Source organism: Oratosquilla oratoria, chromosome 23 (assembly GCF_046742065.1).
Source record: "Oratosquilla oratoria isolate Oo_2021 chromosome 23, ASM4674206v1, whole genome shotgun sequence".
NCBI lineage: Eukaryota > Metazoa > Arthropoda > Malacostraca > Stomatopoda > Squillidae > Oratosquilla > Oratosquilla oratoria.
This window is the reverse complement of record NC_134799.1, coordinates 46,098,703-46,114,507: the sequence shown is the minus strand read 5'-3', so window position 1 is coordinate 46,114,507 and position 15,805 is coordinate 46,098,703. Positions and strand designations below refer to the sequence as shown.

General features: G+C 39.2%; 1 protein-coding gene across 13 annotated transcripts in view; it reads right to left on the bottom strand.

Moving 5' to 3' along the window:
- Nucleotides 1-2,807: 2,807 nt before the first annotated feature.
- LOC143038100 (protein timeless homolog) overlaps nucleotides 2,808-15,805 on the bottom strand; it is a 106,911-nt gene continuing 93,913 nt past the window's right edge. For all 13 annotated transcript variants that reach the window (XM_076207056.1, XM_076207055.1, XM_076207065.1 and 10 more), the window contains one exon: nucleotides 2,808-10,792. In XM_076207056.1, coding sequence (XP_076063171.1) covers nucleotides 6,615-10,778 — 4,164 coding nt within the window. In that variant the 5' untranslated portion in view covers nucleotides 10,779-10,792 and the 3' untranslated portion in view covers nucleotides 2,808-6,614. The remainder of the gene's footprint in view (nucleotides 10,793-15,805) is intronic.

Here is a 15,805-nt window from a genome sequence, read left to right as displayed (position 1 = left end):
TACATACATATGCCAATAGCTTTTTCCCCTTACAAGGGAGGTAGCCAAAGTCAATGGCATAAATCCACTACCATCAATTTCATCCCCACATACTCCACTCCCATTCACCACCCCTCCCTCCCTCTTTTCTTGGCTCCTCCTGGATGATGGGTCATCCCTGCATCTTGCCCACTGCCCTGGGTCAGAAGCAATGTAGCAAGACACAGCACATCCACAGCAAGGCCACTTCATTTAATCAGCAACACCCCTCTCCATCCCCTCATGCAGAAAAAGAGAAGACAGGGAGAAATCCCTTCAGGCTGCATCAAAATATCATTCACACATACTCCTTCATCCACCTATCCCCTTTCACTGCATCACAGCATCATCCATACACAATCATTTTCCACTCACCCCTATCTTCTGTCTTCTCACTTCCTTCCTCAATAGACATTTCCCTTTCCCAATGCCCTTTTTACCCCATCCATCCATCTCATTCTTGGTTGCCCTCTCATGTTTACTCCTTCCACACCTCTTTTGTCTTTCTTCACTCATTCTTTCTATGTGTCCAAACCATCCCAATACTCTTCCATTAACCCTATTTCCCAACTCCCTTTCCACCCCCACTCTCTTCCTCACCTTATTTCTCACTCAATCCAGCTTAGTAACCCCTACCATACTTCTCAGGCATTTCATCTCAAACATATTTAAACTCTTCCTCCTTTATGTTTTTGCCCCATACAGTGCTATCAGCACAATCACTCCATTCAAAATGTCTACTTCTCATTACACTTTTTAATCCCCCAAGGCATTTATTTGCTCCTCTCAATCTACATTCTACCTTCACCTCCAATCCTCCCTTTCCAGCCACATTCACACTCAAGTATCTAAAGGTATTTACTTCCTCCAGTCTCTCTCCCTTAATACTCACTTCCAACTTGCTGCCATCCTCTCCCCTTGTACATCTCATTACCTTACTTTCACCCACATTTATCTTCAACTTCTTTCTTTTGCACACATTCTCAAACTCTATCACTAATTTCCTTAATCCCTCTGATCCTGCTACAAGCGCAGTATTGTCAGTAAACAACAACTGGCTTATCTCCCATTTTTCTCAATTTTCTTTAACCATCTCTAATCCTTGGCCCATTACCCTTGCATTTACCTCTCACACAACCCCATCCATGTATAAATTGAACAGCCAAGGCGACATAACACACCCTTAGTGAAGTCCCACCTTTACCTCAAACCACTCACTCTTTCCATTTCTAATTCTAACACAGGCTCTACTACTCTTGTTAAAACTCTTGACAGCTCTAACAGCATAAATAATCATTTCTATACTCATAAAGAATTGTTTCTGTATAAACTGATGTCCAACAAGCACCAAAAAATTCACTCTTACATGGGCCATTGGATCAATATCTTAGCCAAAATCTGATAATTTTCATCAAGAGGAGGAGGATTAGAAGAAAATTACTATAATTCTAAGACCTATATCTGTTTATAACTTTGCGATCTCTTTCAATATACCCTACACTAACACTATAGCAGTGGTGGGTAATTTTATAAGAAAATATTAGCTTTGTTTAGCATTAATCTGTTAATCCCTTAATTAGCTCCATAACAGTTAATCCAATAATTTCACTGTTATATTAATAGATGTGTGACTGTTACCTGCTAATAATGTAAAAAAAGATACTGTTTGAATTACAAATTAACAGAAATACAAATGACACACTCAATCAATTAGGTGATCATTACTCCTCTACATTTTTTTTGTCCTTCCTCACAGGCAGGTGCTCCTTTCCCCCCACTGAGGTAGTCCACCATCTGTAAGGGTTCCATATTGTAAATGACAGTCAGTCAGTGCTTTGTTCACATAAGCCAGCACTAGCAGCATTTCCACCAAAGGATTCACCACTAGACAACTGGTGAAGTAGCTTGACTAGCTTTCTGGTAGTGGGTGAAGTGGACCCATCACAAGACAGACTTAGGCTGTACAAGAACTTCTTGCCATTATTTGATGATGCCTTGCAAACTTCCTCCACCTCTATTTACCCAACTTTATTTGCCTAATTGTAAAATAGAGGAAAGGAGCAATAATTGTGGGATTCTGCCTCTTATTCTCCCAATTATCATACCTAGATTAATGGTATTCACCTAATTGTATTTGACAGGATGCTTCTTCCTGAAGTGGCTCAGTAGTACTGCTACTCTTGTGGGCCCTAACATCATGCTGCTTGGGAGGGCAGACCTTACAATGAAATATAATTCTTGTCCTCTGTTTTCCTATAGGACACAAACTTGTCAATATGTGGCCAAGGGTTCTCAAGCAGTTCAATCATTATCTAACTTGGCCTCACCACTGTTACCCTCACTAGCCACAACAATTTCCTGACTGTAGTCTGTCCTGACTACCCTTAGTCTCACTTACAGATAATTGAGACAATGGGATAAATTTTTGTGGTGCACATGATTGAGAGGCCATCACTTTGGTATATGAGAGTAATTCGCTAATAGCAGCGACATCAAGCCGATAATTTTTATGACAGTTGCATGCAGGATTCGAACCCACTGCACTCGGCCATCCGTAGATTACCATCTGTAGATTAGGGCGCTGTGAAGGTAATCTACGGATGGCCGAGTGCAGTGGGTTCGAATCCTGCATGCAACTGTCATAAAAATTATCACTTTGGTATATATTCACTCCACATAGTCCATTCCTAGATTCTATTGAGTTATTCACTATAACACCATCAATCTGATGATTTGAAACACCTTTGACTTATAGCAACATATGATGGAAAAGAAATAACAAATTAACAGAAATCAAAAGAAATTTAATGAAAGTTAATAAGTCTGCTAACATACATAAAATGAGTAAATAATGTATTAATGTGTTTAGAAAAAAAATACACACATATACTTATATACATATATATACATAGTTGGCGAGTGTGGCAGAAGAATACATCATCATGAAATGATACATCAAGGAAGAATCATTCTTGTCCCCTACATACTGCTAAGTCCAGAAACAAAAGACACAGCATTTTTGCACCAGGGCCTGATAGCTGAAGCTGGTTTACCCCATACTGCTTCATTACATGATGACATTCCTCCCTCCCACTTTCCACTCAAGAACAAATCACTTTGGCCCACAAGTCCCATTCTATGCCTTCTCTTCAAGTTCACTCCATCTATATCTGCCTTCCATACTTGCTTTGCTATTTTTTCTTCACTCATTCCATGTCCAAACCATCCTAGTACTGTACTCATTCATTAATCCTATCTACCAACTCTTTTTTTTCACTCCTGCTCTCTGCCTCACCTCTGCATTTCTTACTTTATCCATCCTTGTAACCCACATATAGTGCTGTGGGCATGATCACCCCTTCATACATTTTTTTTTTCTGTGTGTTCATCCCTGGATATCTACTTCTCATGACACTTTTCATTTCCCCCAGTCATTTACCTGCTTCTCTTACTCTACAATACACCTCCACCCCCTCTCCATTCCCTGCTACATGCCATCCTAAATACTCCAAAGCTCTTTGCTTCCTTCAGCCTTTCTTCCCTAAAACTTACTTCCAACTCCTTGCCATCCTCTCCTTTTGAACATTTCATCACCTCAATTTTGCCTATATTTACTTTCAACATTCTCCTTTTATATACCCTCTCATATACTTGACCTTCCTCTGGCTCAGCCACGAACAACAACTGGCTCATCTCCCACATCTTCATAAGTTCTATTTTGCAACCAATCTACATGAGCTCATTTCTTTTCTTTCACCATCATCTTTAATTCTTTATCCCACCACCTCTCCTTCAGTTCCCTATTTATGTACATACTGAACACCTAGTGACATTACATAACCTTGATGCAACACCACATTCATCTCAAACCACTCTCTCTCCATTCCCTACTTTAACACAAGCTCTACTACTCATGTAAGAACTTTTGACTACCCCATCAGCTTTCCTCTATCCCATACATCTGCAACACCTACCACAATGACTTCAGGTATTTACCTAACTGTAGTATACAGGAAAAGAGCAATGGTCACTGGGTCCTGTCTCCTATTCTCTAACTTTTTTTCTCTATCATATTTGGACTCAAATTCATGTACAATTCCAACTTAATCTATATCTTTGATTTCTAATTATCATATTTAAATTTGAACTCATGTGTTGTTTGAGCTTGGGCTACATCACTTCCTAAGCTGTTCCAAGTATTTATGCATTTATATGGAAAACTGTATTTCTTCACATCATTTAGACATGTGACCTTTCTTAAATTGCTCCCATGAACTCTTAAATCAGGAAATCTCTGTCAATGCAATCTATCCCCTTTAGTGATATGAATACTGTAATCATATCACCTCTTCAATCTTACAAAGTTGGCTAACCCAAAGCTTTTAGTCTTTCCTATTATGGTTTATCTACCAGGATGGTGACCAGTTTGGTTGCTCCCCTTTTCATTCTTTCGAATTTGTTTATATCCTTCATTCTGTGTGGGGACCATACTACTGATACATATTACAGTCTTGGACAGATCTGGGTCATATACCTTCCCTAAATGCATAAAAGCCATACATTTTTACTTTTTGACAAATATTTTTCACACATATGCTTCCTATGAACCTCTGATCTATGTACCCTTTTCCTTTCCTATACCCACACCATTCTTCCCTAATTTCTCTGTTCCCCTCCTAATCCTCTCAGTTAACACCCTCCCATATGTATTTTCAACTATATCTAATAGACTGACCTTTCTAAAGCTACTACATACAGTCCCCTCTTCCATTGTATGGTAACTGTACTTGCACTCCTCCAGTCTTATGGCACATTCCTCTACTTTAGGCACACATTAAACAAATCTACTATCCAACCCACTGCAACAGTTCCTCTCTTCATCACTCTCCAAGTGACATCCAACTAACCCAGGTGCCTTACAAGATTTCATAAATTTCAATGCTTTATCTCATCTTTTCCTATAACCCTATAATTTTCTTCTCCTGTAAGAGTCATTTCTCTGGTACCTCCCACTGCCATGTTCAATCAATCCCTGACCTCCTCCATATTCAACAAAACCCTGAAATAATTTAACTATCTCCCCTTTGCTGCCTTCCGTTCCATTAACATCTGTTCGTCTGTACCCTTATCTTTTTCACTCTATTTATCTCACCCCCCTCATTTTTCGTTTCCTTCCAAAACATCTTATTTTTTTTTAAAGTTTTTATCAAATAATCACTCTTGCTCCATTTTACACCTGGTCTCCCCTTGCATTTTGCTTCTTGTCTTTCCTTTCTGTGCTTCTCACAACTTCATATATTCTATTTTGCATTCAATCTACATGAGCTCATTTCCTTTCTTTCACCACCTTTAATTCTTTATCCCACTATACACTGCCTCTCCTTCAATTCCCTTCTATCTCCCTTATCTCACATACTGTCTTTGCACCCTTTACCACTTCCTCATTGAAACATACTCATTCTTCCTCTGCTCCCTTTTCTATCCTTCACTACCCCCCACATTTCTCTCAGCTTCTCCCAGAATTTTTTACCTTTTTCCTTCTTAGATTGTTCACCCTAAGCATTTCTCTATCTGCCTCTCTTTTCCTCCTTTTCCAATCTTCCTCCACTCTTAATTTTCCTTCTACCAGCTCTGATAATCCCTTGCTCTCTCCCTGGAAACATTAATGTCCAAAGTTTTTCCAATCTTCCCTTTAGGTACCAATACATGGTCCATTAATGCCCTCTCAACCACCCTTTCTTATGTATAACTATGCTTGTGTCTTCTTAAACACTGCTACTACTCTCTATTGATAACTCCCTTTCTAAACTTATCTCTAACATCTCTCCCATATAGTTCTTACCCGACACCCTGTACCTAATATTATACGAGTTCATCTCCTACTCTAGCATTGAGAACTCCCAACACTACATTAATATTCTTCCCAAAACTCTCTACACTAATCTCAATCCAAAAAACTTCTCTCTTTTCTTCACTTTCCTTACTACTAGGATTGTATGCACTCACAAATCCTATACCACCCATTCCAATTTCAGCTTAACCCACATTATCTTCATAGACACTTCCTTTACTCTACCATGCACTTCCCTATTTCATCACTTATCAACAGTGCCACACCTTCCCTCTCTTGCCCCCTCATCACTCACCTTCCCTTTCAACTTGTTTTATTCATCACTAACACATTCACTTTCTCAATCACACATCATTCTCTTCCCTTGTATTTTTATGTATATTACATCCACACATATTTAATGACTTGGTTTTATAAACAAAATATCTTTTTAATCTATTCATTTCTTGTATAAGTGTGAATATAAAAGCAAATAATCTACAAACACTGCAACTAACTGGGCTGATATGAATACCTATATAGCACAAAAGAAAATCTCACTAACAGTATACATATTATTACATACCTATCAGAATTGCAACCAAAGGTTGCAATCCTCTTTCTGATAGTCTTCCCAAGTTATCAGTCAAGTCTTTTATAATTACTGGTGGGTAGTGCACCCAATTCCATATTATGTGCTGTCCACTACTGATATGGTGAGGAGATAGAAACAGGGTCTTCACACGGGGTAAAACTAGATGAAGTTTTAATCAGAATCACTTTCAATGGTTGCTATCCTCTTTCTGACAGTTTTTCTTGAATCATTGTCTGAATCTTCTAAGATTATGGTCTTTGGAGCCTGCTGACTGATCAAGGGAATGTCATCTTCATCAGAGTCATAGTCAATAATTCTACTTCTATATGATGTCTGGTTGCCTTTGATACCCCAAGTCTTTCCATACAGCATTTGTGTTTCTGTGTCTAAATGAAGACGAAGGTCTTGAGTGTCACCCAGTGGCTCTTCTGTCATGTGTTTCATTTCTCCCACAAAATTTTGTGCTTCTTTGTCAATCTGGATTTCTTCTGCTGATTGCTTCCCACTAGCCTTGGATTTTCTTTTTTTCACACTACCCTCTGCCTTCTTATAACTTGGGGCCCTTTTCTTTGAAGCTTTTGGTTCATCATCCTCACTGTCACTTATCGTTCTCTTCCATCCTACTTTCTTGACACTCATAGTTTCTACATCATCACCTTCACTAACTACATGGTTTCCAGACCCTGAGCTCTGTATACTACTAAGAGGAACATCTTCATCACTTGAGTCTTCTGGTTTACTCCTTTTCTTTCCAGGTTTGTTTGCTTTGGGTTTAGACATTTTATTTTCATCTTGCATCTGCTTATTTTCTTTGTTTTCATTATCTTTATCATTAGAATAATGTCTTTTCCTCATCCTAGTTACTTTGGTGTTATTCTTTGAGGATTCTTTCTTTGATTTCTTTTGAACATCTGGTGCTTCTAAAGGTTCATCTGGGTTTCCATCCTGTAGATTTTGACCTTCTAATCCACTCTTCAAGTATAAGACCCTTTTTCTTAGCCCTTCAACAGTGAGCCGTGATGGAACTCTCCAGAACATTTCTTGGTGTCCAACAGGAGGATGGATTCCTATCATTTTCAAAAGTTGTTGGAAGGCTTCATCTTCCATTGCTGCAGTGCTTTCTTCGGTCACAGCTAATAATGGTATGGGTTCAAAGTCTCCATCTTCTTCTCTGTCATCTGCTATTTCCTTCAAGATCCCTGATATCCACTGCACTGACTCTCTCATACCATTTTTAATTACCTGATTAAGAGCAGCAGTAATGAGCCCAGGTGTTGATACTGGAGGAACATAAACTTGGGTTTGAGGAATTTCATTTTCATCACCATCACTATTTGAAGAGTCACTAGCAGAATTCAAACTGTCAACACTCTCTTCTACTTTGCCTTCATCATCACTATTCTGATTGGCCATTAAAAACTGGAAACCAATGTCAGCTTTCTTTGACTTCTTTGTTTTTTCATTTTTTTTTATTCTCTTCTTACGTAGTTCCTTCTTATCGGCAACAAGCCCCAATTCTAATATCTTTTCCACCACACGATGTTTTGGTCGCTGAATAATCATATTATCCATAATCATGGTAATAGGATCCATAGACTCCTTGTATTCTTCAAACAACATCTTCAGTTCTCCTTCTTCCTCTTCTGTCCAAGTTTTTGGTGCACGAACTTTTATGGGTTTCCTACTAAGTTCCTTAATATTAGTAACAAGACCAAGATCTTTAAGCTTCTTAATGACCATTCTTCTGGTACGATTCTGATTGATGAGGTTTTGCACTATCATGTCTACAGCATCTTTAGTGTCTTTTCCTTCTGGACAAGTGTCTTTGAATTCTTCATACAGCCTCTGCAATTCATCTTCCTCCTCTTCATTCCAAGCTCCCTTAACTCGAGTTGTGGATTCAGAGGTGCCATACCCACACTCAATTTCTAAGGCTTCCTTATTTGTCTTCCAGAAAAGAAGTTCCACAAAAACCTTTTTATTTGTTTCTGTCACTTCAAAGAATTTCCTAAGAATAAATCTAGCAAACTTATTGATTTCTTTTATTGTACCATTTGACTTACTTCTTGGGTCTTCCATGGCCATTTGGAAAATTCTGAAAATGGAAGCCTGGAAGAACATAGCTGGCAACTTGCAGTCCCATCCTATTCTATGGTACATCTTGAGGATACAGTGGTTGGTATAATCACTATTGTTATTGAAATTTCTAAACAGTTTGTAAAATGACTGCATGACACGGGTGTTTGCAAATCTTCTCACAAATTCTTGAAAGTTAAACTCTTGTTCCCTGACATATTCCATAGTCTGTTCTTCTTCATCCTCCTCTTCCTCTTCGTCTGACTTTATTATTTCTGTTGGCTCCTTTGGCTCTTCAGGGTTAAGATTGGCCATAAATATTTCCTCTAATGCCAAAAATTCCTGGGTTGGGTCAATATCCTGAGCCCCAAAAATATCCCCTTCTGGCCATACTTCCCTTGATGACCTGAGCAAGGAGATCCCTTCTTTCAACTCTTTCTTCCGTAACAATGCATTTATTTTTCTCATGCTTGCTTCTTTCTGTTCATCATCTCTAAGTTCAGATGCTGCATCAAATGGAATAGTATCAGGGAGTTCTACACCTCCCTGCAATATTACACCCATTTCTTCAGCCATCTCATCCCACTGTTCCCTCAACTGCTCCTCAGTAATTTGTCCTCTTCCTTGTTCACTAGCCTTAGGCTTCTGCTTCTTCTTCTTTTTAACACTTTTCTTTTGTACCATAAGGTGTCTGTGTTTGCCACACATTTGCTCCAGTAGCTTTAGGAAAATGTGACTTGTCTCAACAAGATCTTTGAGATAGGAATTGCTCATCTTAAGTTCATCATAATTCTGCAAAAGGATAAGGACCAATTCCCTGTATTCAATAACATAAAACACTTTACTCTTTAGAATTCTAGATGACTCCCTAACAGACTCATTCTCTGATTTGTCCATACTGGCAAGATTCAAGAGCAATTCCTGATAAGCCCTAAGGGCCTTGTGCATGCGTCGAGACCAATGTGGTATTTTCTTCTTGTCTGTTGTCATCATTTCATAGTAGTGCTCAAGTTGTGTTTGAATGTAGTGAAATGCTTGCACACTTATAGTTTCACTAACCAGTTCAACTTGGAATTTGTACTGTCGATTAAATTCCATAAAAAACTTCATGGCCCACAGGTAATAGGTTTCATCATGTTCCTGAGCTCGAGCTCGATTAAGATTGTCCTTAACAATGTACATGATGCTGTTGTAGGCTCCCTTCAGGAACTCAAAGCACAGTTCCTGTAAAAAAAGGCGAATGGCCAACGTAGAGCGCCTGGTACACCCTTGATCTTTGAGTGGCATGCGATGCTTTGGAGTTTTCTTGGGTTCTTTACAGTGATCAAAATTTAGGGACTTTAGGTCTTTGAGGGGCTGATGAGTAATAAGTTCCCTATCACTTATACCTTTCATGTTCTTCACACAGAAGGAACCACCAAATCTGGAGTGACGAGCTCCAACAAATTTCTTTAGCTTTGCTTGCTTTTCAGCAATTTCTCTCTTCCTAATGTCCATCAATTCTTTCTCATCTTTCTCCTTTTCTGAATGAGACCTCTCCAAGCCTGCTCTTGCCAATTGAGTGGGGTCTTGTTCTTTCAGCATTAGGGATATAATTTCTAGAGCATGCATGCAGAGATCTTGTTCATTTTCTGAGGAACATATATACAATAAGATGTCCTCAAATCCTGCCAAATGAAGAGCCCAAAGTATTTGGTCATGAATACTTGCATCATCATCTGTCCTTTTCTCAGTTTCTGGATTGGCAGGAACTGTGAGTACATTGCGAATCAGGATCAGAATTCTTTCAACAACCAGTTTATCATCCTCCAACCGATTCTCCCATTCCAACATCAAAAGATTCCCTAAGTATCTGACCAAAACAGCCCATACCTTATCATCAGCAAAAGCTTCCTTGTATATTTGCTGCTGAGAAAGAAGCTGGAGAAACTGGTTTCGTGTAACCTTGTCTTCAGGAAGTTCTTCACGAAACAGGAGAAGAACTGGGTTTGTTAGGTTAACAAGGAGACGAAGAGTGACCTCAAACAATTCTTTGTCATCACTAGAGTCACATACTATTGGAATTAAATCAGTTTGTACTACCTTGGTGTCCCCTAAAGCTCTACGAATTACATGACTTTCATCATCTTTTCGAAGATACCTAATGAGATCCTTTATGGTCTCTAAGCAATCAGGCTCCTTATAGTATTTGGCACCATCACTGTATCCAAGAGCTGAGCAGGCAGCTAATAGTTCAGCATTCAGTAGGGTGTCAGCCATCTTTCTTGGGTTATCTGGAAATCAAAATGCCAAAGTCAAATATAATGCATACAACACCTGTAAAATATTATAAATGACAAATAAAAAAACACTGGTGCAATAGTTTGATGTACATTATTTGTAATGTGATACTATTGCCAACACTCTTCAACCTATTCACACATGTAGTCCAGTCAAATTAGGAAAAATAAGTGAAAAAATTTATAACAAGCTGAAAATTGGAGAACAACTTCTTTAGACACTTAGAAATAACATATCAAAAGTTCCCATCGGTTCACCCTGAGCTTTGTCTGCTAACTTGGAAAATGGTTACCAAATTTCAGTTTTTCATTACAGTATTTCCATGAAAACAGCTGATTTGATGAAAAAACTGTTTCATATATTATTATTTAAAATAAAATTTTCTACAAAACATGCTCTATGCATATTTTTGCTGTAAGTGATCATTTTAAAGATATTCACAATTTTAAAACTATATTCTTTTCTGTGCGGATTTACCTAGTTGTATTTTACGGGACGAGAGCTATGCCTGTAGTGACCTATTTTTGTATCTCTCCACATCAAGTTTGTTCTTAAAATCATGTATAGTTCTGACATGATTTTGTTCACTTCCTATAGGTTTGGTATCACTGACATTTGCTTATTTCTTTTTAGCTTTATAATAAATATTTTTCTAGAAGGTTAATTTATATACAGTGGAACCTCGCTATTTGTACACAATTTCTTCCAGGAGGCTGTTCGAATGGCGATTTGTACGAATGGCGAATAATTTTTTCCCATAAGATATAATGTAAATTGGATTAATCAGTTTCAGACCCACAGATGATTGCTTATACCTTTGTAATAATATTTTAAGCATAAAATACATAAAAACTATGAAAAACAATAAATATATAGTACTGTACATGAAATAAATAAAAATTCAACTGCACTTTACCAGTACTGAGGTGAGCTGATGACATAAGTGGAAGGTGGAGAGGAGGAGGAGGGATGTTGATGTTACTGTTTGGAAGGGGAGTCACCTTCCATATAAACATCCTTCAGGTGTTTTCTCTCTTTCTGGTGTTCTTTCTTTTTTCTGTCTTTTTGTACTAGAAGAATCTTGGGATTCTTTCTTTAAAAACCTGTCCAATGTTGTCTGCCTTTGATGATTTTTCAGAATTTTTCTAATATGGTCAATAACATTGTCATTGAACAAATTGATGCTCCTGTTGACCACAGCAGTTTTAGGATGCCATTTTTGCACCACTCTGTGTTTTCTCCCAGTGATAACACAGTTCTTTAATTTCTGCAGTGGAAATGCTTCCCTTACTACTTTCCTCCTCTGAAGAAGAAAGTTCTTCAACCACTTCTTCTTGCTGCTCCCTGTGCAGTTCTTGGAGTTCTTCAGTTGTCAGCTCATTTCTGTGGTCTTCGACCAACTCCTCCACATCATCACTGTCTACATCCAAACCCATGGACTTCCCCAGGGACACAATATCATCCACCACTACAGGCTCTGTGTCAAAGCCTTCAAAGTCTCTGGCTGCCACACAGTCTTGCCACAGATTCTTCCAGGCAGAGTTCAGTGTCCTGAAAGAAACTTCCCCCCCAAGCTTTGTCTATTATCCTCAAGCAATGAAGGATATTGAAATGGTTCTTCCAAAAGTCCCTGAGGGTTAGTTCTGTGTCAGAGGTCACTTCAAAGCACCTTTGAAAAAGTGCTTTTGTGTAAAGCTTTTTGAAGTTTGAAATGATCTGCTGATCCATGGGCTGGATTAGAGGAGTGGTATTAGGGGGCAAAAACCTCACTTGGATGAAGCTGTATTCACCCACCAGATCTTCCTCCAAGCCTGGAGGGTGAGCAGGAGCATTGTCCATTACCAGAAGGGCCTCGAGTGGTAAATTTTTCAGCTCTAGATATTTTTTCACACTGGGGGCAAACACTTCATACATCCACTCGGTGAAGAACTGCCTTGTTACCCAAGCCTTACTATTAGCCCTCCACAATACATTGAGTTTACTTTTTATAACATTATTTTTCTTGAACACTCTTGGGTTTTCTGAGTGGTAGACAAGCAAAGATCTAATTTTGAGGTCCCCAATAGCATTAGCACACAAGAAGAGTGTAAGCCTGTCTTTCATAGGCTTGTGTCCTGGCAATGATTTCTCCTCTTTTGTGATATAGGTCCTCTTAGGCATCTTCTTCCAGAAGAGGCCAGTTTTGTCACAATTAAAACCTTGGGGAGGAGTAAATCCCTCACTCTCTACAAAGTTTTTAAATTCCCCAACAAACTTTTCAGCAGCACCTTTGTTTGCATTGGCAGCCTCCCCACGCCTAACAACACTATGAATGCCACTTCGTTTCTTAAATTGATCAAACCATCCCCTACTTGCTTTAAATTCATCACTTTGCGCACTGGTTCCAGGGCTGTCTCGCTTAAGGTCATCATGCAACCGCTTTGCTTTTTCACAAATTATTGTTTCAGAAATGCTTTCACCAGCAAATTGTTTTTTGTTAATCCAAACTAACAAAAGTTTTTCCACTTGTTCAATTACAAGTGACCTGTTCACAGTAAGAACGGTCACTCCTTTTGCCACATTAGCCTCTTTTATTATGTCTTTATTTTTCAGTATAGATGATATGGTTGATTTTGCCATGTCATACTGAGTTGCCAGGTCAGAGATACGAGTTCCACTTTAAAATTTCGCAATGAGTTCTTTCTTTAAATTCAATTGTCGTTCTCACTGCTTTCCTTTTAGGCTTGGTTGAATCACTAATCTTTTTTGGACCCATGGCTACACTATTTTTAATATAACAAAAAATAGTAATAAAGTAGCACAAAGGTTCACGAAGCTTGCGTGGATGATGCGTAGCGTACAGAAGCTAGCACAAGACTGAGCTGAAGCGACCATGTGGCGCGGCCAGTAACAAGGTGACGCTGTCCGAATCGCAGGGCAAGCGTATGAATGAAGAGTTGAATTTTACTTGAACAAGTTGGACAAATAACGAGTTGTACGAGTAGAGAGGCAGATGAATGGCGGGGTTCCACTGTATTATTTTTCATTTCAGAGTATGGTTTAAAAATAGAGGTAACCACAGATCAAAATGTCGACATATGTTGAAGCAAGTAAGAAAAGAGATGATAAATGACAAACGTGGGTTATTTTATCAGCTGTTCAAGTACATGTAAAGTGCAGAAAAGACTATACTAGAGAAGAGTATTACAGCTGCTAATAGAAAAGACACAACTGACCTATTAAACAAAAACTAAGATCACTGCTTCTGACCCAGGGCAGTGGGCAGGGTGCAGGGATGACCCGTCATCCAGGAGGTGCTAAGATAAGAGGGAGGGTGGAGGGGTGTGGAGTGTATTCAGGGATGGAATGGGTGGGAATGATTTTATGCCTTTTCATTTTTGGCTACCTCCCTTGTAAGGGGGAAAAAGCCTTGGTATATGTATGCAAGATCAAAAGAAACTGATTTTGATTTAAAGAAAAAGTGTTTATTTTATTTTGAAGAGTGCTGTGAATAAGTGAAAAAAAAACTCCATAGATGGCAGGCAATTAGTAACGTGATGACTTTAGACTTTGGAAAAAATGTGTTTCATAAAGGTAACGATCGTAATAATGACTGGGACAAAAAAAATAAAAGTGATTGTAGTTGGTGTCCAGTGTTTGGTTGAAGAAGAAGCTAGGTACCATAGATCGTGTAGTGCCATTTTTTGTTTGTTTGTGAAAAAGCAGCATTTAATTCCATCAGGCAAACATGGACAACCTGATGATGAAGATATTGTATCTGGCTTGGAGAGAGTTTGTTCATACATGGAAGAGAGTGATGACCATCAACTTATTTTGCAGGCATTGCTAGATGTGATGCATCAGAACCAATCCTGCAAGATAAGTGCAAGCTACCTGAAAACCAAATTACAGGAAAAGCACAGAAATGATGTAATCATGACCACCCTCCAAAAAAAGACACTAGATAAAGTGCTATGTAATTCATGGTATAATGAAAAACTGCATAGTGAGTAAGAAGAGCAATTGAGGATTGTTAGAACTGCAGCAGGTATTACTAAGAAGGACATCAAGTCAAAAGTATATGACTCCTGCAACTATCCTTCTCCTGAAGGACTCGTTAATAATGTTGAAAACAATGTACCTGACTCCCTTCATGTTTTGTTACATGAATTAATTGAAAAAGGAGGAAAGGGAGATACTGACAACAAGCACTACCATAGCTCATTCAGTCCTACAAGCAGTGTGCCCAAAGACATTTGTCTCTCCTATTCTACTTGGAGAAGCTGTCTATGTACTGTACATACATATACCAAGGCTTTTTCCCCCTTACAAGGGAGGTAGCAAAAAAGGGAAAGGCATAAAATCATTTCCACCCATTCCATCCCTGAATACACTCCACATCCCTCCACCCTCCCTCTTATCTGAGCACCTCCTGGATGATGGGTCATCCCTGCACCTTGTCCACTGCCCTGGGTCAGAAGCAGTGTCACAAGATACAGCACATCCACAGCAAGGCCGCTTCATTAAATCGGCGACCCCCCCCTCTCCATCCCCCCCTTGCATAAAAGGAGAGGACACGGAGAAATCCCTTCGGGCTGCGTCAAATTTTGCTCACACATCCTACCTCATCCCCCATCCCCCGCCTATTCCACCTCATGCAATCACATCATCCATATACAACCATTCTCCATTCACCCCTGTCTTCTGTCCTCTCCCATCCTTCCTCAACAGACGTTCCCCTCTTCCCCAAAGCCCCCTTCACTCCATCCATCCACCTCATCCTAGGACATCCCCTCATGTTCACTCCCTCCACATCTGCCTTCCATACCTCTTTTACTAGTCTTTCTTCACTCATTCTTTCCATGTGTCCAAACCATCCTAATATTCTTTCATCAACCCTATCTCCCAGCTCCTTTTCCACCCCTGTTCTCCTCCTCACTTCCTCATTTCTCACTCTATCTAGCCTAGTAACCCCCATCATACTTCAGGGGTGGAAAAGGAGCTGGGAGATAGGGTTGATGAAAGAA